The following is a 26,000-nucleotide window of genomic DNA, read 5'->3' as shown; positions in this document are numbered from 1 at the left end:
CAAATTGACGTCAATAATTCCCAGATATAGGGAAATTTTTAACAGTACATTTTCTGTTAAATATATGATTTATTTGTTAAGAGTTCTGCAGTTTAGTTTGTGAAATGTAATGTCTAGATGCAGGGACTTATTTCATAACATTATATTTTCTGTCAAAACATATTTCATTATTTTTATTTTTTTTGGTTTACATTTTTAAATGGCAGGTCTATTAGAAAATAGGCGACCCAAAAATGATATCTCTTGGTCTCTTTTATGTGGATTTATCTGAGATAGATATGCTACTTTTACAAAAACAATGTGTACAATATTACAACATGAATATACAGAAGGATCTTAATTTGCTTGTCCAACAGTCCCTGTCAACATAAACTTTGCAAACAAAGTGTATTCGAGGAAATACTAGTGCATGATAACTGTTGTATGGCAAACTGTTGTATTGCTGCCATTGTTGAAACTATTGTGTTTATACTGCAACTGACACTGTCCTGATATCACATATGGGTTTTATAATGTTCAGACTTAACAGTAATCACAAAAAGATATGATGGGTATACAGGAAAGATCATAAATTATGTATTAATTTCATACCCTTGACTATGGAAGATCCTCTACAAATAGCGAGAAAGTGGGATATATGGTGGTTATACTCACCCTACTTAACCAACGAATTTGGGATTTTCTAGTAAATTGTACAATCCTACAAAGTCGTCCAGTTTAAGCTCCTCTGGTCGTGACTTCACACACAAGAAGAAAATAAAAGAGCATAATCAAACAGTGACCTGTAAACCTAAATACCATACATTTATTAGCTTTAATACTAACGTTTCAGACTGGGATCCTCACATGATAATTAAAAAAAATGAAAATGTCCTTTTAACCTTTAACAACAAATATTGTGATAATGTAAACTTAGTAGATGCAAAAAGTAGTAACTCTTATTGATAATACAAGGCATTTAAGTGCACAAAGCAGGTTAAAAAAAATAACATATAATAAACAGAATAGGCAACAAAAATGACAACTTACGGTCTCTGGAAGGCCAAGAGTCTTGAGAGCCAACTGAATATCATGAGATGCGTGCAAGTGCTGAAGTGACTGTCGAAGCATTTTACGCTTCCCATTGAAAGCAGAATTTACCTATATGGAAAATAAAATACCATATACCAATGCACAATCACGTTATATTTTCTTTAGAAAGAAAAAAGTCCCACATGAACTAGTGAGTATATTTAGGCACTCTAAATCCTTCACATTAGTCGATAGGAAAATCATTAAATTATTATTTAAAATTTTAATTTGCATCTTTTAGTGAGTTAATGTGACACAAAATGTAACAAATATGCAATGAAACTGCTCTTCGATTTAGAAGGAGAAACTCCTTGTAAACAAAAACTAACCTAATTCACACAAGTACTTGTTATTACAATATTTACAATGTTTTTTGGGATGTTACATGATCAAGCTGAATAAAATAAATTACTGCTAACACACACTTCAACACAAGACAAAAAGTTCTTATGCTTTGACTGAAAATAAATCCTCTGACTACAAATTTGTGCTATTCAACCAAAAGTAGAGACTAACTAATGCAAGTACACATAATGATTTATAGCCTTAGATACATACACCAAATATTATAAGTTGGCCATGCCATTTGTATTCAAAGCTATGAAAGACCAACCCAATACCTACTACGATACAAATTGTTCAATAATTATTATGTTTCAATTCATAAAAGCACAATAACACAAAAGGTGGAATGCTTCAACAATAATTTAGGAGCAAAATAAGTGTACTAAATAGTAGTGCATGAAGAAGGAATTATGAAAAAACAATCATAAATACTTAGTGAATGACAATTTCATCAATAAGAAGAGTGAAAATTAGAATTAAACAAATCAAGTACATGAAACTTATTTATAATGTTTACAACACTATGCATGAAAATAAACTAAAGATATTAACTACTATGATTCTAGCTATGGACTTCTTGCATGACATGCAAGTTTTATTACCAAATCTCACCCACTCAAATTAAAAGTAAAATCATCAAACCTTGAATTAAAATGTCAATTTAAAATATTACAAACTATCCTTACAACATGATGAGAGATCTAAAACTAGATGACCAAAAAAAAGCTAACTTGAGTTAAAGTAGAGAATGTCACATAGAAGACAATATCCGAGGGTGCTAGTGGATGAACAAGGAGATGAACAGTCATCTACCTTGGGAAGTCTGCTATGAGCCTTAGTGATTCTTTGGATCTGTGCTCTTTGTTTCTTGGAATGCAAGGCTCTTTTCTCTTTTTCTTGATTGTTTTGTGGTTTGGTGTCGTGCCTTGTTGTGCGGTGTCGCTCGTGTATTTTCTTTTTCTTTTCCTTTAGGCTTTTTAAATTGAAATTTGCTATCCTTAGTCTTGTATGAGTTGTCCTTAGGCACACTTTTTAAATTGAAATGTGCTATCCTTAGTCTTGTATGGGTTGTGTTGTGACCATTTCACATATCACCCCATCAAAGATGAGGACCCCCTCTTCCTTTGCTTCCAGCAGCAGCAGTCAGCTGATCAAATGGTTAGCATCCCAAGATTAGACTCCAAGATGAAGATTCCCCTTGTCCTAGAGAATTTCCGATTGCAATGATTAAAGATGATACTCATAAGTTAAAAACATTAGGGTTTGAAGAGAACATCAAAATCTCTTAGCTTAGGTCAATTAGGGTTTGAAGAGAACATGAGGAACGAGAACGAAGGTGTATTTCCAACTATGTTGAAATGTCAAAAACTTAGTGCAAATGGAGCTCAAAATCACCGATTCAATGGAGAAGGTTTTTTATTAAGTCCAAATGAAGATCAAAGTCCCTCCAAGTTGATCAAGTCCAAACAAAACTTGAAAGGCCGCCATGATAATGAGATGCAAAGCAACCTTCAAAATCTGTCCAAGTGTGCATATTGCAAAGGTCTTCAATTTGGCCGATCATGTTTTGGTTTGCAAAGCTACCTAATTTGGCCGATCATGTTTTGGTTTGCAAAGCTACCTAATTTGGCCGATCAAGTGGAGAGGTGCAAAAGGAGTTGATTTGGCCAATCAAATTCATGAAATGCAAAGGTCTTCAATTTGGCCGATCAAGTAATAAATTGCAAAGGTCTTTAATTTGGCCGCCTCCAATCAAATGTTGCAAAGGTCTTCACTTTAGCCGATTCATTTATGGATTGCGAAGGAACCCTAAAAGGCCGCTTAGACCAAATGTTGCAAAGCAAGTTCAAAAACCCGCTAGTATTGCTAGGTGCAAAGGAAAGCTAAAAAGCGGAAAGTGATGAGCAAATTGAGGAAGTCGGCCTTCAAGGATGAGCGCTCCCCAAACAAAGAACAAATTAAAATGTTTTTCTTTTAGGATGCAAGTCCACCTATGGGGGAGTTGAAATAAAGAGACACATCCCTAGCCCTCAACGCCTATATAAGAAAGTATTCTTGTTCATTTCAAAAACATCATTCAAGGCAATCAACAATATTCTGCTCTACAAATTCAAGAAACCAGCGAACCACATCTTCTAAGAGCAATTTAATTCTGATTTGCATCTCTAAATCAACGATTTTGAAAGGCAAATTCTACCTATATCAGTGTTTTTAACAGATTTTGATCATTTTATTGATCAAAATACATTTTCAAGGAGGGCGTGATTAATTTGAGGATTTTTTATTCTAACTTAGAAGCATTTTCAGTTCAAATTCTGTATACCATCATATCTACATCAGCATATAAAAGGTGAAATAAGATCAAATCAGACCCTAACATTTGGCGAATTGTTATGTTGGTTGAAAATTTTGTACACCCACTAGGATGTGCAAAATTGTGGTTTAAACCACAGCGCGTGAGTATAAACTCTCCTAATTTAGGGAAGGCTCCCCCTTTTCTACTAACTAATTAAAACTAACTTAATCTAATATGGGTAGGACAACAACCTTTCCTCTTTTTTCAGGAAAGACTATACTCTTTTCACTTCACAGAAAAGTAATAACAGTTGTAAAGTAATGATAACAACTTTTAAAATTAAAAACAAGAGAGGAAATGAAATTTATTGAAAGCACAAAGACTTCCGTCACCTCCTCCAAGACGGGAAAGCAATAATCAAGCACAAAGTCTTGAATGTCTAAAATTCTATCTACCCTTTTAGAATGATAACTTAAAAACAAAGTACAGTGTATAGTAGCGCAAAGTCTACAAATATGATGCACCTTCAAATCGCTTTAGATGGGAATTACTACAAGAACAAAGTCCTACAGCTCTTCTCAAATTCTAATCACAAACTAAACTAATTCAACCTTCAATAATTGCAGCACAAAGCTTGCAGATATTTAGAGTGAAGCTCTTCTCAACAATTTTCTACAGCTTCAAGTAAGCACAAAGTAATGCCTAAATATGACACAAGAACACAATGGGTACAAAGTAAGACTTCAACACAAAGTCTGAAATTCTAACTCCTTGATATTACTTGAAAAAGAATAATTTACAAGTATAAAGCTCAAGTCTTTATGAGTGCAAAATTTTGTAGAGTTTACTTGCTTGTTAAAAAGATAAAAATTACAATAGACCCTCTCCAGTATATATAGGAGAGGAGCCTTGAGAAAAAAGTGGGAGGATCCTAACTAACTTGAGAAATTGTCTCAACCACCATGACTTATTCCAACTACAGTCCTAATCTAACTCAACTTGTAGTTGCTTTACATGTAATTACATTTTACGAAAATGCAAGTGAAAGTGATACTAGCAATTACAAAATTTGTTTTTACATGTAACTTGTCAAAAACAAAATACATAAACTAAAGAGTAAGTGTCATGAGACACCTTTTATTCTTTTCCATTTCTGGCCCTGAAAGACTGGGAATTGCTGATGGATCTCTTCAACTCATCAAGATCAAGAACTCTTGTGTTCCTGGCAACTGCAACAGTTTTAATGATAACATCATACTATCTTACTGTTGCCTCCTTGTGCTCTTCAAGAACAGTTTGCATTTTATTGAAAAACACTTGGTAACTTACAAACTTATGGATCGAATCCACAATAAACTGTTCTGACTCTAGCGCCTAGCGAAGACTTGATACCATTTCAGTGAGTACCAAATCTGTTGCAAGCAACTCTCCATCATGACTTAGAATTTTGCAAGACATCTTGTCAAAATTAGAGAGTATGTCCTGTTCGACTTCATCACTCATTTCAAGTGTAACCTGAATATCTTTGATGAGCTCTTTGATAACCAATAACTTGTTTGTCAAAAGTTCATCAAATTCTATATATTTTTCTCTACTAGGTATCACCATATTGTTGCACAAGATTTCCAATTTGATCTAATCCATCTTGTGCCAGATCTTCAAATCTTCTTCAATTGAAGCCCTGACTTTGATTGAAAGCCTCCAAAGTCTCGCTCAACTTAACTTTTGCTGCTCTAACACTATTCAATACATACACTGCCTTCTTCACCACTTGGGTACCTTGATCAATCAATCAATCTACCCAAGAATCGACTGCCTTGGCCTTCTGAGCAACCTTCGCCAATCACTTAACAAATTCTTCAGATGTGGAAGAAGTCAGTGGATCAACCTGCTTTGAAGAATTTGTTATTTTCTAAATTACTATGATGAGCTGTGAATTCTTCTCCTTCAGCTCATTCTTCTTTGCCAATAATTCATCATAATTATGGACCAAAGAGGCTACTGAATCCGTGGCATCATGCATGATACCTGTATGTGTCTGCTTCCCAAGTTCTATCCTGGTGAGCCTATAATCTAACATTTGCATCTCTTCTGGCGGTTTCTCAACCAATGGCTCTGCTACTTTTGTATATTTCATTCTATTCTTGTCTACTACCACCCGTGAGACTGTCTTTACCTTCTTAACATCTCTGGGCTTAAGTTTCGCAATTTGTCGAAAATCAAATATATCAAAAGAAATCTCCTACCTCTTCCTCTTACGTGTGATTGAACTCGGCCATGGGGGTAGTTCTAGTGAGTTCACATCAGAGACAACAATTGTAGTTTATGAAGAAACAGGCTCTACCTATATCATAGTTGTGATTCGAAGAGAAGCTTTTGTTTGGACAGACGATCCTTTGCTCAGGTGGTAATTCGTGACTTGCTTCTGTCATGAACGTATCAAAACTTAAAGCAAAAGTATCAATCTCCGGAAGAGAAACATTGGACACGATGGCATATGAGGAATTCACATCGAAGACATTCTCCAAGCCACCATGAGAGGTCTCAACAAGTACTTCAATGCTGATACAGGTAAATGTACTTGGTTCCACAAGTTCCATGTGAACGGTGGAGAAAGAATCCACATCCATATCAATTGGAGACATGGGCACATCCAATGACAATTGGGGAAGGGTTGTATGAGAAAGGAGGTGATCCTGCTGTATTCTCCTCATGGGTATCATTGTCAACATCAATAACCTGTATTTGCACCTTTGGTTTCTCCTTCCCTTTTAGTGACACTTCTGGTGGAGGAATAACCAAAGCCCTGCTGACCCTCAACTTGATCCTTGTGCTAGAAGAAGTACCTTCTTTAGACTTGATCCTGACCTCAGATCTTCGCCCAATAGGCCCAACTGAATCAAATTCTACTCCACCTTTGATCTTGATAGTTCTGAGATTATTGTTTTTCAGCCAGGCATTGGTATTTGCAAGAATGGGCTGAAATCTATCAAAGATAGTCACATTCGTTCTTTGACCATTGAGGAGAAGGATGAGGAACTTCAACAACTCTTTGTTCTATGTACTTGGGATCGAGGATTTTACCATCATCCACCATTCCTTCCAGGGTCTTGGTCAAATCAAGATCTACAATCTGCTCCAAGGTGAGCCGGTTGTAATCCATCCTTCTGATTTCTTCTTCAGTGCGAAGATCAACCCATATATCTTCGAGACGATGAACATAAGTGAAGGCCCTCTTAATTTTGTACTTCATCCCTCGATAATTAAAATCCCTCCTCTCCTTGAACTTCCTCAGCTTGATTTCTTGAAGTTTGGTCTCCATTGCTTTGGCTCTTGTTGAGGTGTTCAAAGAATACCAACCAATCTGCAATGGATTGTGAGAGGAAATGTTGATACCTAACTTATGATTGGCAAGTTGTATTGCATGAACTGCCATTAGCTATCTTGCCAACTCCATCAGGATGATCTTGTTTGTAGGGTATCTTGGCAGCATGTATGGATGACCTTCAATGCATCCAATTCTCATATAGGTGATAGTTGGGAACTGCAGAAATAAACACCCGTACTCATTTACTTTCTTCTAGGCTGCCTCAGAGACTCTTGTTTTTGAGTGTCTTGTCAAAAAGACACATGAAGTGTCCAAATAATGCATCCTGCACTCTCCTGCACTCTTCTATAATGAATTCTGCTAGGCCTCAGAGTCAGCTGATCATAATATTTCCACACTGGCACCAGCAATCTGTCACCCTTGGTAGAAAGACCAGGAAATTGTCTGAGTGATGCTGCAATATATACCAAGTATAAATTCATATAGAAAGTGAGGGTAGTGGAAACTTGCGACAGCTGCTCACACAGGTTGTTGCTGATGACCTCTCCGTAGAAAATGTGAGATTGCCCCTTCCTCATGATCACGATATACTTGTACATCCAGATTTCAAACACGTTAGAGTGTCTCAAACCCATAATCCTGTTGAGAAGGGTCATCATGTCGCCAACTTCTTCAATGAAGTCGCAGCAATACAACTTAAGCCATCTGGAAAAGAAAATCCTGGGAGTGGTAAGCCATTTAGCATTGATGTGTCTAATGCAATCAGATCTTCTCTGGTTATAATGATCCAGAGCAGTTTTCATTGTGATATCTGCATACACAGGAGTTGTGGGAACTTTGAAAATCTTATCAATGGTCTCTGCATCCAACCTGATAATGACGTTCCCATCATCATCTCTGATGGTCCTAGTTTCTATATCAAAATGAGATGCACATGCAAGCACGAACTCAGGTTCTAGGGCAGCCACTGGGAAAGATGAGACCAAATGCATATGGTTGTTCAGGAGCAACTGCATCCCATGTGTTGGCGAGCCTTTTGTTCGCTCCAAGAACTTAGACATGTCCACATGTCCGATCTCTGTGTCTCGGATCTCATCAATGAGAGAGACCACCTAAGTGGGAGCAATCTCATTTTGGTATTTGTCATACTTGGTGTTTCATTTTCTTGGTTGGAGGAGATGTCAGCTCTTCCGTCATCGACCAGGAATCTGCAACACTATGATGAAAACTTAAAAGGGTAAGAACATCTTTAGCAGCAACTAAAGATTCCATACTCTTAAAACCTTGAAAACCAATGCTCACACCACAACTTGGGAAGGATTTTATCATGAAACAACTTGGACTGACTCAAAGATGCTTTATGGATGAGCTTGGACAATGATGGGAAGGAAAATCGAATCTCATGTGGGAGACGGCAAGTGGAAAATCTTTTACAATTCGCACTTGTATTCGGGTTTCCAAGACCCGACTGCAAGTGGAAAAGTAAAGTTTGAAAGCAAGTAATGATGAATACTTGTAGTCGGGTCTTGGAAACCTGATTACAAGTGGCTAATATGTGGCATGACATCTTGGAAAGCGCCTTGAGCGTGGAGGGGTATGACTGCAAATGAAATGAGCCCACCAAGTTAAAGGGGAATGACTATTTTATGCACCTGCAGTCGAGTCTTGGAGATCCGATTGCAAGTGTGCAAGGAGGGTAAAACAATGTGCTTTATACCTGTAGTCAGGTCTTCAAGACTTGATTGCAAGTAGAAATCGTTTGCCAAATTCATGGATTTTGAAAGTTCACCTTTGCAACAAGAATCTTATGGGGTGAATAAAATGCAAAAGGTATACTTGTAGTTGGGTCTTGGAGACCCAACTACAAGTCTATTTGCATACAAAGACTTGCACTTGAAGAAGGAAAACCTGATTTCACTTGAAGCGAATTGGGAAATGAAAATCCGATTAGCATTTTCATCGCAAAAACTAAGGAGACTTGTAATCGGGTTTTGAATGGCCTGATACAAGTATATCAAACTTGCTTGTTCTATCACAAACGATCACAAGTGCAAAATAGAGATGCAAAATGCAAACTCTGCTCAACCAAAAATGGAGCAAGAGGAAAGACGTGAAATGGTATTACAAGGCTATGCTAAAAAATGAAGCCATTATCATCAAACAAAATGATAAATCACAGAAACCCTAGCACAAATAATCAAAGAAATGGCAAGAAATGCTCATACTTGAAAGAGAGAGACGCTAAACCAAAAAACGCGAACTTCAAAAGAAAGAACAACGATTCTTGGAGATGCAACTTCCAAAGACACTTATAACCAATTTAGGAAGGAAGACTTCTTTTAAAAAGCAATCTCATCACTCATAAATGCAAAACCGCTTCTCCAACGAAATCGGATTTTACCATAGAATGGAAAGAACAAAGGATTCCTTCAAAGCTCTTGTCATCGCGTTATAAATGACCCGATACAAGTAGATGAAAGTTCTTTTCAAAATAATGAGATGGAACTTGAAATCGGGTTTAAAGTGGCCCAATACAAGTGCATCAATCTCATCTCTTTACTTTTAAAGTGACTTAACTTGTAGTCTAGTCGAGTCTTAAGGACCTGATTACAAGTTAAGCACTTTATAACAACGCCTTTGAAAAAAGGAATCGAATTTAAAATATGGAAGTTTAAGTGACTAAAGAACATATTTAAGTCTACAACTTATTCACTTGCATATGAAAAGTGAGGCAACACTTGTAATCGGGTTATGAACCCTCGATTACAAGTGACAAAAACACTTTAAAACCTTATAACTCTAAAATCGGGTTTTGAAAGAGTGATTACAAGTGAAGTCATTACAACTTGTTTAGAGGGAAAGACCCCCAACTTGCACTCCAGGCCTCCAAACCCGATTTTGCACTAAGAGGAGCAAAATGAAAGCTTTAAAACAACAAAAATAAACCAAGGAAAACCAAAGAAAAGCACACACTAAAAATATGCAAAATTTGAGACAAATTTCAACCTTGGAAAGTGTGCAAAGGGACTAGAAAACATGAATTTTAACGAAAAATTCAAGGGGGTTGTGTACCGGCAGGCACTTCACAGACACTACACCTGCATCGGCAAGATAGAAAGATTTCTTTGGTTACCGGCAATGCAGGCCGACATGGTTTAGAATATGGTTATCGGTATTGGAGGTCGACATCTCTTGGATCCGACATCGGCAATTTTTTTTGTTATTCATGTATTTATGTTATCTAGCCGACATATAATTTGATATTGTAATAATCTTTATAAGCCGACATAAGGCATGATAAGTTGTATAGGGTATATAGGTTAGTTGGATTAGATCATTTTGATATCATCATGGTAATGAAAAATGTAATGAAGATGTGGATGTGATATGATGTGAAATATATCAGAGAGACTATGTATGTGAGGATATTTTTGTAAGGGTTATTCCGGTAAATGGTTTAGGGTTTCAGACCGGAACAAACAGAACTTAACCGGAATTGTATTCTGGCATAGAAGATGCTATCTTTTGTAGTTCAACACTTCTCCGGATTGTAGTCTGGATTTATATGTAGTCAGTGAAGCTCCTTTTGTGATTGAGCAGTGTGCTCTAGGCTGTAAGCCTTCCTGCAAGTGGAGGCCACTTATATTTTGTAATATCTCTTCATATGGCCAGTGGATTGATATTGTGGGTCACAAATCCCACCGTGGTTTTTCCTCTTTGAGGTTTTCCACGTATAATTTTGTGTGTTATGGTTCTCATTTATGTGATTGGCTTATTGGTTGCTTTACTTCTTTCAATTTTGTATTTACCGGTATACCGGTTGGTGTATGCATGTTATAATAAGGCTAAAATTGTTCTTTTTGGTATAACACTGATTCACACCCCCCCCCCCCCCCCTCTCAGTGTTATTGGATTTCAGCAATTGGTATCAGAGCTTTGTACCTCGGAGGAAGTTTAACAGCTTGAGGAGGATCCTGAATCCGGAATCCATGGATATGGGTTTGGAGAAGCAACTTGAGATGGCACTTGAAGATTATGATGCTGAAAGGTTGAAGAACTTAAAGCTACAAGATGAATTGAATTCTGCTTAGGAATTCATCCTTGTCCTATAGGAGAGGCTATCATTTGTTCAAGCTAGGAGGAAGGAACTTTTGCAAAATCAGGATGATGAAGAGAAAGATGCACTTAAGGAACAAAGTCAAAAAGTAAGTTAGGAGAACATGGTTATGAGAAATAAAATGCAAGCTATAACTATGAGAATGTCTAAGGAGATTGAGGGCCGGAAGAAAAAGGAAGAAAATCTTGTTGTATCCCTGAAGAACAAATTTGAAGAATGTGGTAGGTTGGTTCATGAGAATGATATGTTGAGAACTGATTTAGTACAATCCCAGAGTAATGAACAAGAGCTTGAGAGACAAATGATAATTCTAAGAGAAGATCTAACTACTGCAAGTGAGTACAAAGAAAAATTCAAGATTAGTTCAGCACGGCTAGATGAGTTATTGAAGAGACAAAGGAAGATTGGAGATTCCAGTGGACTTGGATTTGAGCAAGGACAGAGTTTCGGTACTGCTAATGAAGATCAAAACCACAAGGCACCAGTAAGGCAATTTAATGCTTATAAATTTAATGGTAGATGTTTTGTTTGCAATAAATTTGGTCACATGGCTAGGCAATGTAGAAACAGAGCAAATCAGAACCCTGATTCTGCTCCCGGTCAATGTTCTAAATGTAATAAGTATGGTCATAAAACAGAAGATTGCAGAATGGATATTAAATGCTATGCATGTGGAAAATTTGGACATATGGCTAATCAGTGCAGGTCAAGCAATTATACTGGTTTTAGCAAAGCAATTCAAAGGAACAATGTTACATGTTATGCATGTAATGAGGTTGGACATATTGCTAAATTCTGTAGAAGCATAAATCCACCGGTTGGTAATGGAGAATCAAATGAGAAAGGGAAAGAGAAGGTAAGTGAAATCTAACAAGATCATACTCAAAGATGGGTCAGGAAGATTGAAGAACAAACAGCAGATGGGAATGCACCGGTTACTTAACCGGTAGAGGAAGTTGCTCCTGCACCGGTAGGTAGCTCATCCGGTAACTAAGGCAATGCCTTAGGGGTAGGCAAAATTCATGAAGATACTGCATATACCCCGGGAAGAGGTTCTAGAAGATGTTTCAGACATTGGAGATGCTTATCCGGCATGGAGGTGTTCTGTTCGAGATCTGATATCTTTCACCGATAGTCATTGATGTCAATGAAAGATTAGGGTTTTTCTTGGAGGATAAAAGGCCGAATTGGCTTCATTTTTTATCACCTTGCATTCAGAGCGATTCAGTGTGATTAAGAGTGATTCAGAGCGATTAAAGGCTATTTAGTGCGATCAGATATCTTTTTGAGCGATTTCACCGGCGATTGGAAGAATTTGTTAAGGGTTTCACCCAAAGTGATCATCAGGTATTTATCCTTAATCATGGAAGTGGGATCATCATCTATTCCTATCTTTGTTGCAAATTCGACTGTCGTAGAAGTCAAGGACCGTCCCAGGCCAATTTTCAAGCGGTATCCACATGTGGCTACCCTGGAAGATTCGGTTGGAGCATTTTCCCGTGTTTCGGAGGGAGTTGTTTATGTCGAAGATGTTAGGGTATACATACATTGGCACATTGAGGATTTGGGGACATCTGATATAAAGAGCATGCACATGAGCGAGCTTATGGGAGATTCTGGAAAGGTCAAACCGGCATACAAGCACATTGAAAACTTAGGGCTTACCGGCATTCTGGACGTTCTGGAATTCGAAGATGAAATCATTAGGTATGTTTTGAGTAGAGTACATGGGGAGTTTTTTTGGTGGGATAGACCTTACAAGATTACCAAGGAAGCCATCAGGGCAAGCATTGGTTTACCACAGGTTGGGCAACGTCCAGATAAGAAGGTTTCGAATGATTTATGTCAACAAAATCACCGGCACGACATCTGATAGAAGATCTATGAGAATAAACACTATTACTGACACAAACATCAGATTCGGTAGCATGATCATCAGTTATAAGGTAACTCAGTCAAACTGACCGAATTCTGTTTCCAGTTCTTGCATTTTCGTAGCTTACAAAATAATGAGAGAAAATGAGAAATTGGATCTATGTGGTTGGATGTTAGATGAACTGTTAATAAACCTAGGAAAGATTAAAGGTGAAAAGAAAGGGACTTTCCAGTATGGAAACTTAATTGTCTACTTGATGTTATTTTTCATGAATGACACTCCCGGTTTTGGGAAGAGGCAATGGGCATTTGATATCCCAGTAGGGAGACAATTGAAACAGTCAATTACTACTTTAGGCAGTCAAAGAGATGATAAAGTATGGGCATATTTTAAGGGATTCCAGAAGTCTATGAAATCTAGGGAAAGGGTTCCTAAGAATATTGTTGAGAAATACTCAACTGACATATGCTTCATGGTGAAGAAAGATGAAACACTTATGGAAGCGGTTAAGCCCCAAAAGATTTGGATTGAGGAAATGGGCTATGAAGTTGATGCACAGATCCTTGATGCTTATGCAAAAATGTTGATTGATGAACCTATTGATGAGGCAGAGAAGCCCTGTGGTACTGCAAAACAAAAAACACAAGAGGTTGAAACAGAGTTCAATCGGAAGAAGAGAGAGAAGCAGGAAGTAAAGGCAAGCAAGTTTGTAGAGAAGGTTTCACAAGACATCAAAGCATTAATTGATGTTGTCCCAGAGAAAGGCAGGAAGAGGAAAGCACTAGAAGTGTTCATTGAGACTATCATAGCTGAGTCTGAATCTGAGGATGACACACCCCTGGCATTCAAGAGGATTGTAAGGAAGAAAACAGAGGAAACAAAAGTAGAGGATAAAAAGCAACCGATTAGGAAAGTTATTCAAAATACCGGCACAAAAGCAAGCACCAAAAGCAACACCTTCAACTCCATCCGGTATTGCAAGAAGGAAGAAGAGGAATGACATTGATGCGGCTATTCAATCCGGTAATGTAACTATCATTCCACCAAAAACTTGTGCAGAGTTAGTAGATGAAATCACTAAGGATGGCATGTTAAAGAATGTACAATTTTACTAGGATCGTTAAGAGAATGATGAACAAAGAGAGGTAGAAGAAGTAGTATTGTTATATTTGGATATTTATAAGAAATCCTTAATAGAAATTGAAGATAAAATACCGGCAGAATTGTATGATATGTTAGATGCTAGAAGACTATCAACAATGCAAGAAGACAAACACATAAAAATTCAAGAATTGTTATCTATTTGCGTTTCTATTACTCCAAAGGAAATAAAAAGGACACTTGAGGTTGCAGACAGAAAAGTCTTTAACAACAAACATAGAATAACCAGTCTTATGCTAGGAAGGGTAAATGAGATAATAAAGGAGACCCACAAGGCATGGGTTAAGTTCTTAGGAGAGAACAAAGGTTTCTTTACTTCACCGGAATCAAAAATAGACACTATAGACACCCCGTTTGAAGGAAAAGGAAAAGGTATTATGGGTACTTCACCCTCAATTTTGAAAAACATTAAGATAGTGGAAATTAAGCCCCCGGTAGATATAAGTGTACAGACAAATGTTGAGATATCGGCTTATACAAAGAGTGAAAAGGTCGATATTGTACAGGATACTAATGTCGAGGATAACAGTCCTCCGGATACAAATGTACAGGTTGAGGTTACAATTCCTACAAGGGAACCGACAGTTACAGAGACTGCACCAAGTGGCGAAGCCACTTGTGCAAGTGAGGAAGCTATAAAGGAAAAATCATCAGAGGAGAAGAAAGGAGAATCCGACAGGGAACCGGTAGTAAGTCCATCATTGTTGTCAATTGACACCTCGCAGGTTGTAAAAAAAACATAACCGAGATGAGTCCTACTAAACTCATGATGATGGCTGCACATAAATTGATGAAGGAGGGATCTACAGATAAAGGGATTATTGATCAGTCAATCACTGTTTTACATAGACTAGTCTCAGATTGACAGGGAAGCGAGCTCATCCGGAAAGCTTAAGACAATTACTGAGCACATTTCAAAGGATTTTCAATCCTTGCAGCAGATTTCAAACAGGCAAGCACTAGAGAGGTTCACACAAGCTAAAAGAGCTGCATTTGATCAAGTGATTGAATCTGAGAAGAAGAAGATTGATGAAAAGCTGAAACTGATAGATAATTCTTTGAAGCAGTGTACAAATATTTATAGGGTATGTTGTAACACAGATATACTTACAGTTAATGTGGATAAGAAGATAAAGGAATTTCAGGAGAAAATTGCATGTATAGCTAATTCTTTTGATGGATTGACTTCAATGACTACATCCATTGATGGTCAAATTTTGATTTTGGAAGCCCAAATTTCTGTTCTTGAGAAGGAAAAAGACAAAATCATAAAAAGAGCCAGAAGTCTGAGAGGCTTGGTGAGTCCCCGGTTGGATTCACTCAGTGTACATAAGAAGGAATGTATGGATATAGTTGGAAAGCACACACCGGCAGAGATAAGTGAGAAAGAGTCATTTGCACATATACTAAATGGACTTGTATCTATTTCCGACACTTTCAAATCTGGTTGGGATACTTATCTTGAGCTATTGGAGAAGGCTTATCCGGAAATTTTCAAATTTGTTAAGCTCCAGTAAGATATTTTTGGGATATTCATTATACAGTTTTAGATCTTTGACATTCTTTTTAGAATTTTTGATGGCATTGATGTCAAAGGGGGAGTGATATAGATGTGAAAAAGAATAGGAGTTGTATACATTAGGGGGAGATATGGAGATATGGGAGTATGGAGTATTTTGCATTGATGAATATTCAGCTCAGGCGGAGCAGGCAGGATGAAACTGGCAGATGAAACCTTGACCATTTTTCACATGAGTGTTGCCATCAATGCCATAGGGGGAGATTGTTGGCAATTGACACTCAATTGGTTGGTTTCACTATGTTGTCATTGATGGCAACACGGTATTTTGTTCCGGCTTCATGTTTTGGTTCAGTTGTGTACTGGCAGGCACTTCACAGACACTACACCGACACCGGCAGGATAGAAGGATTTCTTTGGTTCCCGACAATGCAGGCCGACATGGTTTGGAATATGGTTATCGGTATTGGAGGCCGACATCTCTTGGATCCGGCATCAGCAATTGTTTTTGTTATTCATGTGTTTATGCTATCTAGCCAACATATTATTTGATATTGTAATAATCTTTATAAGACGACATAAGGCATGATAAGTTGTATAGGGTATATAGGTCAGTTAGGTTAGATCATTTTGATATCATCATGGTAATTAAAAATGTAATGAAGATGTGGATGTGATATGATGCGAAATATATCAGAGAGACTATGTATGTGAGGATATTTTTGTAAGGGTTATTCCGGTAAAGGGTTTAGGGTTTCAGACCAGAACAAACAGAGCTTAACGAGAACTGTATTCTGGCATAGAAGATGCTATCTTTTGCAGTTCAACACTTCTCTGGATTGTAGTCTGGATTTATATGTAGTCAGTGAGGCTCCTTTTGTGATTGGGCAATGTGCTCTAGGCTGTAAGCCTTCCTACAAGTGCAGGCCCCTTATATTTTGTAATATCTCTTCATATGGCCAGTGGATTGATATTGTGGGTCACAAATCCCACCGTGGTTTTTCCTCTTTGAGATTTTCCACGTATAATTTTGTGTGTTATGGTTCTCATTTATGTGATTGGCTTATTGGTTGCTTTAATTCTTTCAATTCTATATGTACCGGTATACCGGTTGGTGTATGCATGTTATAATAAGGCTAAAATTGTTCTTTCCGGTATAACACTGATTCACCCCCCCCTCTCAGTGTTATTGGATTCCAACAGTTTAGAGGGAAAGACCCCCAACTTGCACTCCAGGCCTCCAAACCCGATTTTGCACTAAGAGGAGCAAAATGAAAGCTTTAAAACAACAGAAAAAAACCAAGGAAAACCAAAGAAAAGCACACACTAAAAATATGCAAAATTTGAGACAAATTTCAACCTTGGAAAGTGTGCAAAGGGACTAGAAAACATGAATTTTAATGAAAAATTCAAGGGGGTTGTCTTTATTTTTAAAAACCAAAAATGAGGACATGTTATTTGTAAGACCACATTTTAATGCAAACTACCTTTACAAACCCTAAGGTTGTGACAATTCGCTATAAAGGTTTGAAGTTTTAAGTTTATTTTCTCATTTCCAGGTCTGATTTTTATTAAATCAAAGAATTGTTGCTTTCAATTTTCTTAAGGAAAGTTTTTCTTTGCCTTAGCTAAGGTATGATAAGTTGTTGATCAGGTTGAATATCACTAGCATTCTTATCTATCACATCTATTTGGTGACAAAATTATCTTGTTTGCAGAACAATGACTGAAACGAAGACACGAGGAAATAAGAGGCAAGTCCTAATGAAGAACGAATTCAAAGAAACACTCTTTCAAACTAAACTCACCTCCAAATGGCGAAATATCAACGACACCAACTTTGGGCACACTGATATGGAAGATTTTCGAGATTGAGTGTTTGGTAGAGGCAAATACACCGCTTCGAAGATGGCAAAGAAATTCACAAGGATTGGCATTGCTCACATTGCAAGTTTCCCACCAGCAGTACAATGTAGCGAATTGGTTCTAGAATGTGCAAAGCATTATGACCCGGAGAGGAGGATTATAGTAGCACCAGATGGAAGTAAGATAGCATACCTCACAGAGATATCTATAGCTTAAGTATTCAATGTGCCTACATACGACAAACTCATTTACAAAAGTAAGGATGATGCATTGGCACTATACCAAAGCAAACCATGACATCCTCAACAAGAATTGGATCATAAAACCATGGAGTACTCATAAGAGAGTACCCAAGAAGACCCTCCTCAAATCAGATATCAAGGAAGGACTGGCTGAGCTGGTAATGATGCTGAACAGAGTTATGGGATCCCCACAAACTGCATCATATGAACCTTGGATGTGGTACTATATAGAGGAAGTGACTAAAGGTGTTAACATAATCAATTGGGCCAAGATAGTGAGTGATAATCTACATGAGCGATTGAAGAATGTAGAACAAACTAAAACATTTTATATGAGTTCATACTTAATCTACATTTTGGCAAGATTTGGGAAGTACAAAGGTTTGAATTGTAGAGTGCCTGTTGGACAAGCAAAAGGACAAATGCTCTCATATGATGCATATCCACAGTTGCACTTATATAATAGTATCACTCATTTTAGGAGGGTGAATGATGCATTCAACATGCATATTGTGAGAACATTACAAGGGGGCACTCATATTTGACTAACTAAGGAGTCAATGCAACTGATGAAGAAGTATGGGTGTTGGTATACTCAATTTCCAAAATTCACATATTTGAGGATACAAGGATGCTCTTCATATGCCTACCGTCTACCAAGATATCCTACTGATAGGATGGTATTGTTAGAAGTACCTAGGCAACTGTTGGGATATGATGCAATTGAGAAGAGAAGGAAGAAAGATAAATCCACATTCCCAGTCATGGTGGGAAAATCACTCGAAACATGCCCCACCCTTTCAGCAGCACAAGGATCAGAAGAAGAGCTACAACACTACAATCTCAGGGTTCATACCTCAAGGAGCAACTTTGATCCCTATCATAACATCAGAACGATGAATAAAGAGAAGTTTCACCACTTCATGCATATTGAAGACCATTGGATTAATGCAGCTAATGATTTTGAGGTAAGAGAAAGAGCATATTCAAGATTATCTCTTAAATTGATCAGGCACACAAGAGTATTGCGGGTACCAGATCAGATCGAAGGAGATGAAGATGTGATATTACCACACTATAGAAAAGAAAAGGATAAGCCTCTTCAATAGATTGGTATGTTCCCGAGGTCACCCAACCAGAAGTCATAAATCAAATAGTGTTAGACAATACTAAGAAGTGGATATTGTTATCGGAAAATATGTATAGTTTAGTAATGTTAATTGTTAGCCGACGGGTAGGTAGTTGGAGTCGCGACGGTTGTGTCGCACCCCTTCGGCTGTTATATATTGTACCACCTCCGGGTGTTGGAGGGCATGTAATGTGGATGACAGATTATACTATGAACATCTTTTGACATTAATGGAAAGCTTATTCTGGTACTTCTTTTGTATTTGCATTGTGCATTATTGTTCGGTTTCTGTATTCTTCCTGTTTACCCAGTGAGGTAAACATTTGGCGCCGTTGCCGGGGATCGAACCCGGGTCACCCGCGTGACAGGCGGGAATACTCACCACTATACTATCATGCATTGGAGACACCTTGACATTGGCCATTCTTCCGCGAAAGGGAAAAGGATAGTAGAGACCCCCTCGGCAGAACCTGATAGTGGAAGAGAGACTTCCAGCAGCGAAGAGGTTTCGGAGGAGGAGGATTCGGCGGAGGACAGTAGCAGTAGGGCAACAGAAGAGGGGAGGATGGAGCCCGCGGGGGAGCGAGTCTTGTTTGCGCCACCCTCACTACCACTTGGCACACTTGTGAGGTCATCCGCGGGAGTGGGAGGCACGTCGATTCCAGCTTTTGGGGAGGGCCGCATGCCCATTGCACTTGGGCCCATGCAGCAGGTGGCATCACCTTCCATCGTACCACCTCCGCAGGCTAGTGCGCCACCCGCGGGACCGCCTCCGGCCATAGAGGCACTTACAGAGGGCATGGCGGAATCATGTACAGAGGAGGAGCCGCAGGATCACAGGGAGGTGGTCGAGGCAGAGCCTCAGATGCGGTTGGACGTTGTTGGATCCGAGGCAATGGTGACCGTTGCTACTTCCCTGTTGGAGGAGCCCATGCTTATGATCGGAGACACTGTAGAGGTGGAGAGAGGCTCGGAGGTGTTGAGTACAGATCCATCGGTAGTGGCCATAGTTTTAAAACTCTTTGACTTGCCTCGGACTCGCCACGGACTCGCGAGTCCTTTGGCGAGCCGAGTCGACTCGCCTAGGACTCGCGTGGCGAGTCCAGGCGAGTCCCTGCGAAAGACTCGCGAGTCTTTCGCAAAGACTCGCGCGAGTCTTTCGCTCGGACTCGCGAGTCTTTCACAGGGACTCGCGGGCTCAGAAAAAACGCGCCCGTGGGGCTTAAAACCACTTTTTTTTTCATTTTTTGACTTCAATTTGGGTTTTTTTTGGCTGGAGCAGGTTAGAAGGGTTTGGAGGAGTAGAGGGAAGAAGGAAAAATCAGCAAGAGAGATCTAGGTAAGGATTTTTCTCTTTCTTTTTTTTTTTCATTTGAATCATTTCATTGTTTTGAAACTGAAAAAAATCTTGAAAAACAAGGGGATATGCTGCCAAATTTTTTTCTATTTTCTTTCCTAAGTTATTTCCTCTTTTTTTTTCCTTGTTTTTGAATGCTATTTTTCCCAAATGATTCATTGTCATTTTTTTTGTTGATTTTCCATAAAACCCTGCTGATTTTTTTTTTTCATGTTAAATCAGCAATGGCAAGTTCAACTCCAAGGGCAACCCCAAGGTCAGGAAGACAAAGAGATAAAGCTTGGAAATATGGGATTGCAGGAAGCAAAAAGGGGGAGGTCACTTGCACCGAATGCACAAGATGGATGACTGGTGGAATCAATAGATTAAAATACCACCTTGCACAAATACCTGGATATGGTGTGGAGGCATGCCCCAAATCAACTCCTGAAATTATTAGAGAGATGAAGGCCATTCTTGCTGAGAATGATATGCATAAGGAAGAAAGGCAAAAAACAAGAGAAGCCATAGCAGCTGCAATGAATCCCACATTGTCCACTTCGGGTCCCATTGGTCATAGTCGGGGTCGTCAGTCACTTTCATCTTTTGGTGACAATGAGGGTGAGGCTAGTGGCACTCCTGTTAGATCAAACCCTAATTTTTTTGTACCATGCAATGTTCCAGGTGCACAACCTTCACTTGAAGGTACAGGATGGAATAAAGAGAAGCATGAACAAGCACGTATAGCAGCTTCAAACTTTTGGTTTTACAATAATCTATCTTTCAATGCAGCAAACAATGTGTATTGGGAAAGTTTTGTTAATGCATGTACAGTGGCGGGTAAGGGGTTTAAGGCCCCAACAGGTCATGACTTCAGTGGGCCATTGCTAGAGAAAGCTGTGAAAAATACAGAAGGTGTGGTTGATGATCAGAAAAGGTATTGGAAGAGAAAAGGATGCAGCATTTTATCTGATGGATAGACAGATGGACGGAATAGGACTCTTCTCAACTTCTTGGTGGCTTCAAATGGTGCAATGGTATTCATAAAGTCTGTTGATGCCTCAAATGAAATAAAAAATGCAGAGACTTTGTGTAATCTGTTGGATGGTGTGGTTCGGGAAGTTGGAGTTGAGAATGTTGTCCAAATTATCACGGACAACGCAGCTGCATATGTATCTGCAGGTAGAATGCTTATGCAGAGGCATCCTTCGATTACATGGAGTCCTTGTGCTGCACATTGCTTGGACTTGGTGCTAGAGGACATTGGGAAGATTGGATGGGTGAAGAAGGTGGTTGAAGATGCAAAAAGTGTCACCAAATTCATCTACAACCATACTTGGGTGCTTGCTTTGATGAGAAAATACACAAATGGCAAGGACCTTGTGCGACCTGGAGTGACACGATTTGCTAGCCACTTCATCACTTTGCAGAGCATTCTTAGTGCCATTCCTCATCTTAAGCAGATGTTTGTGTCAGATGCCTGGTTGGGGTCTGCATACTCCAAAAGACCTGAAGCAGAGAAGATTGTGACCATTGTTTTTGATGATGGGTTCAATAAAAGTGGAGAGGAGTTGACTGCGGTAAGTAACAAACACAAAAGTAAAGTTTATACAATCTTGTCTATTTGCTGATTTTATTTTTTAGGGGTTGATTTTGTATTAATTTAAAATTTGTTTTAATTTTTTTAGGTGACAGAACCTTTGGTGAGGGTTCTTCGTATGGTGGATGGAGAGGGCATGCCAATGGGTTTCATTTATGAGCCATGGATAGGGCCAAAGAGGCCATTTCACATTACTATCGTGGAAATGCAAGAAAATGTGAAATCTTTTGGCGCATCATTGATCGTAGGTGGACAAACCAACTCCACCAACCGATACATGCCTTCGCCTACTTTTTGAACCCGAAATTCTACTTCTCTGATTCATTTAGGGCTGATGAGGAGGTCATGGCAGGTGTTATTACATGCATTGATAAGATGACACCTGATCCTGAGTTGAGAGACAAGGTTCTTGATGAGTTGGAGGTGAGATTTGACATTTGCAATTGCTCTATCTTTATTTATGAATTCGGAAATGTTCATTATTGAATTTGAGTTTGACACTTTGACTATCTAGTATCTATTTCTGAATTTGGAAATGTTCATTCCATTGTTCAAGATCTACAAAAGTGCAGAGGGGAGACTCTTCTCATCACAACTAGCAATTGATAGGAGAGGAAAACAACAACCAGGTAAAACATTTAGTAACTTAGTTCAATAGTGCAAGAAAAAACCTACAAACTTGATTGTTACATTTTTTTCTCAATTCTAATATTTCTAAATGTTTTTTGTAGATTTATGGTGGGAGAATTATGGTGCCGGCACGCCTAATCTTCAAAAGATAGCTATCCGTGTTTTGTCTCAGCCATGCAGTGCTTCTGGGTGTGAACGAAATTGGAGTGTCTTTGAAAGCATTCACACAAAGAAGAGAAATAGATTGTGACAAAAGCTGCTCAATGATCTAGTATTTGTTCGGTACAACCTTCGCCTTCGAGTTAGACAGGTGGAGGGTGTTTCACATGAGGCCATTGACTTGGATGAAATTGATCCATATGGTGATTGGACCATGAATGAACAAAATGATGGTGATGATGTCCTCCTTACCGAAGAAGAAATTGCAGAAATAGAGAGAGGAGCAGCACAAGATGCAGAAGGAGCAAGATTGGATGAAGATGAGGACGAAGATGAGGATGATGATGAGGACTATGACTTTGAAGAAGAATCATCTCACCATTTAGATACCACAACACCCACTGCTACTACTTCTAGCTCAAGGCCTGAAAAATTGAGCTATATTAGGAAAAATACAAAGAGGAAGATGTAGTCTTCTCTTTGGTTTGTTCATTCACATTGCTGTTTTTCACATTTGCAGTTGGACTTGGACATATCATTATATGTAATTTTGTGAACATTTATATACTTATGCTGCCATTATAGTATTATACAATTTAGAGTTGAAACTTGAAACTTGAATATGCTGCCATGAATGATGAAATTTCAAATATTGCGTGTTTGTACTTTGTAGATCATATGACATGTGTAATGTTTCAATTATGGCACTTATGTTCTCTAAATGCATTAATTTCTTTATGTTTTTTTGTAAAACTACGGTTTTTTTTTTTTGCCGAGTCTTTGCCGAGTCTTTCGCAAGTCTTTCATGAGTCCGAGTCCGAGTCCAAAATTTTGGTTTGCCGAGTCCGAGGCGAGTCCGAGATTTTCAACTATGGTAGTGGCTATGGGGAGTTGGCTGACCCGGCGATTCCAGATGACGGTGATGCCACCAGTGGGAGCTGCTGTATTCTCACCTCGGCGAGAGCCTCTGACGGAGGTGGTAGACTTGGAGGATTCATCGGGTGAGACACAGGTACCAGCAGTAGGGCAGGAGATAGGAGAGGTCGTCCCTGCTATCCAGGAGCAGGTGGGGGTGGAGGAGGCACCTATATGCAAGCAGGATGCACCAGTTTTGGTTCCGATAGAGACTTCTAAGTTACCACTAGGGCATCCTGCGCAGATACCACCTACACCGAGGTCCCAGCCTTCGAGGCAGGATGGGGAGGACATTGAGGCTTATCTAGCAGACATGGTGACGAGGGGTCGGCGAGTGGTGGCCATGGCTCAGACGCGAGCTTTGCAGCAGGTTGTGGAGGAATTAGAGCAGGTCCTCCAGTTTATGCGGGTAGGCTGCCCGACAGCTTTTGCTACATGCTTTGAGTCACAGGGGTGGCCAGCTATCCAGACAGATGCGATGCTTGAGGCTTGGAGTGTGCCTCAGCCCGTCGTGGAGAGTAGGGTGACGACTCTCGTCCGACAGATTGAGCAAGTTTACAGGGATGCCTACTATGCATTGCGGCAGACACAGCATGAGTCCGCGGTCCGCGAGGCTGCTTGTGTAGAGATAGAGAGAGATCTCGCCAGACAGCAGGCTTCGTGGGCAGCCGAGAGGATGCAGTTGTTAGCACAGCTTGAGACAGCCCGTGCAGAGAAGGTTGCGGTTGACATCCGCCTGTCGGAGGAGTAGAGTGCGCGGAGCCTTGTGCAGCAGGAGTTGGATGCTGTTACTGCAGAGCAGGGTTTGTTGCAGACTCAGTTGGTTGGTATGACAGAGTCCGCGGATACCAAGGAGAAGGAGTTGCTGGAGGCTGCGCATATGGTGAAGACGGCTTTAGAGAAGGTGTTGGTGGTGGAGCGGGATGTGGCAGCACGCACTCAGCAGGTTTATGACCTCCGCGCCCGCCTGGTGGCCCAAACACCGGCATCCCAGCCTTCGACTTCAGGGACGCTTCCTCAGCCCCCTCCTTGACTTTGTTTTGGGTGTATATATGCATTGTCTCCATTTTGTTGTTAGTCGTCGGAGACGACTTCTTTTTTGGGGGGGATGATGTTATCGGAAAATATGTATAGTTTAGTAATGTTAATTGTTAGCCGACGGGTAGGTAGTTGGAGTCGCGACGGTTGTGTCGCACCCCTTCGGCTGTTATATATTGTACCACCTCCGGGTGTTGGAGGGCATGTAATGTGGACGACAGATTATACTATGAACATCTTTTGACATTAATGGAAAGCTTATTCTGGTACTTCTTTTGTATTTGCATTGTGCATTACTGTTCGGTTTCTGTATTCTTCCTGTTTACCCAGTGAGGTAAACAGATATTGTATCAAGTTGATGAATTGAAAGAAAAAGGCATCACTCCAACATATGATCGGATGGATAATGAGGATTCATCATCTAGCCAATATGAAAATTTAGAAGAATCTGAGGATGAAAGCACAAGAAATGAAGTAAACACACAGGAAGGGAGTAGTCAACAAGACATTCCTGAAAACTCACAAGCCCAAGCTAGTTATGGGTGCATTTCAAGTGAGCTCTTGCACAGATTTATGCATGCTTGAGGGGGTATGACTTAGACAAATTTTGTGATCCTCTCCTCTTCTTGAGTGCATTAGGCATGGTGATGTGCACAAGATGATAGGGTGCATTTAGTGCCTATGTTTGCATAATAACATGGGGGTGAGCACTTTAGAGAGGTAGCTTTGCACAAAAGATAAGCGCTCATGAAGGTTGAGTTTGCACAATAATGCTCACTGCAAGATGAATTGTTGAAAATAGAATCTGAGATCGGACGGATTTGAATAATGAAGCTCTTCTATAAAAATCGAAAGATATAACACATAAGCTCTGGAAAGTTTAGACTAAGAAAGCTCAGGGGCTATAGTCGGGGCTAACGTGAATTGTGTTAAAGATGGAGACAAAGGTACCAAGTATTTCTTATACTGAGTTCCAAGTATGCATTAGAATCTATTGGTCCAATCAAGAACAATGACTCTTGGTTCCACAACACTGAAGATATTAAGAAGATATTCTTTGACTTCTATAAACTACTCTTCACTGCTGAAGAGAAAACTATTGGCTGTGTTCAAGCATAGGACCTGTGTAGAATGATAATTCCAAAAACGATCTTTGAAGAGATGTTTATGGAGCTAGAAAAAAGGATCACCAAGGAAATTTCCAATTCAATCTTGTCATTTCAGAATGAGAAATCACTTCGGGTAGATGGGCTTCCCATTGAGTTCTACAAAACTAATATGGATTGGGTAGTGGATGACCTAGTTGAGGTTTATCAAGAAGCTGTTGCAAGAGGATCTCTAGGTAAGAACATAAACATAGGCATTATAAAAT

The 26,000-nt window shown here is 39.3% G+C and overlaps 1 protein-coding gene across 4 annotated transcripts in view; it reads right to left on the bottom strand.

Annotated features, from left to right (window-relative positions):
• Positions 1 to 234: 234 nt before the first annotated feature.
• LOC131065055 (ribosomal RNA small subunit methyltransferase, chloroplastic) overlaps positions 235 to 26,000 on the bottom strand; it is a 253,187-nt gene continuing 227,421 nt past the window's right edge. For 2 of the 4 annotated variants that reach the window (XM_057999441.1, XM_057999443.2), the window contains 2 exons: positions 1,030 to 1,140; positions 235 to 737 (listed from right to left, as the gene is read on the bottom strand). In XM_057999441.1, coding sequence (XP_057855424.1) covers positions 660 to 737; positions 1,030 to 1,140 — 189 coding nt within the window. In that variant the 3' untranslated portion in view covers positions 235 to 659. The remainder of the gene's footprint in view (positions 738 to 1,029; positions 1,141 to 26,000) is intronic. The other 2 variants (XM_057999442.2, XM_057999440.2) reach the window with 2 other exon arrangements.

Source organism: Cryptomeria japonica, chromosome 11, assembly GCF_030272615.1.
Source record: "Cryptomeria japonica chromosome 11, Sugi_1.0, whole genome shotgun sequence".
Lineage (NCBI taxonomy): Eukaryota > Viridiplantae > Streptophyta > Pinopsida > Cupressales > Cupressaceae > Cryptomeria > Cryptomeria japonica.
This window is presented reverse-complemented; position numbering and strand designations above follow the sequence as displayed.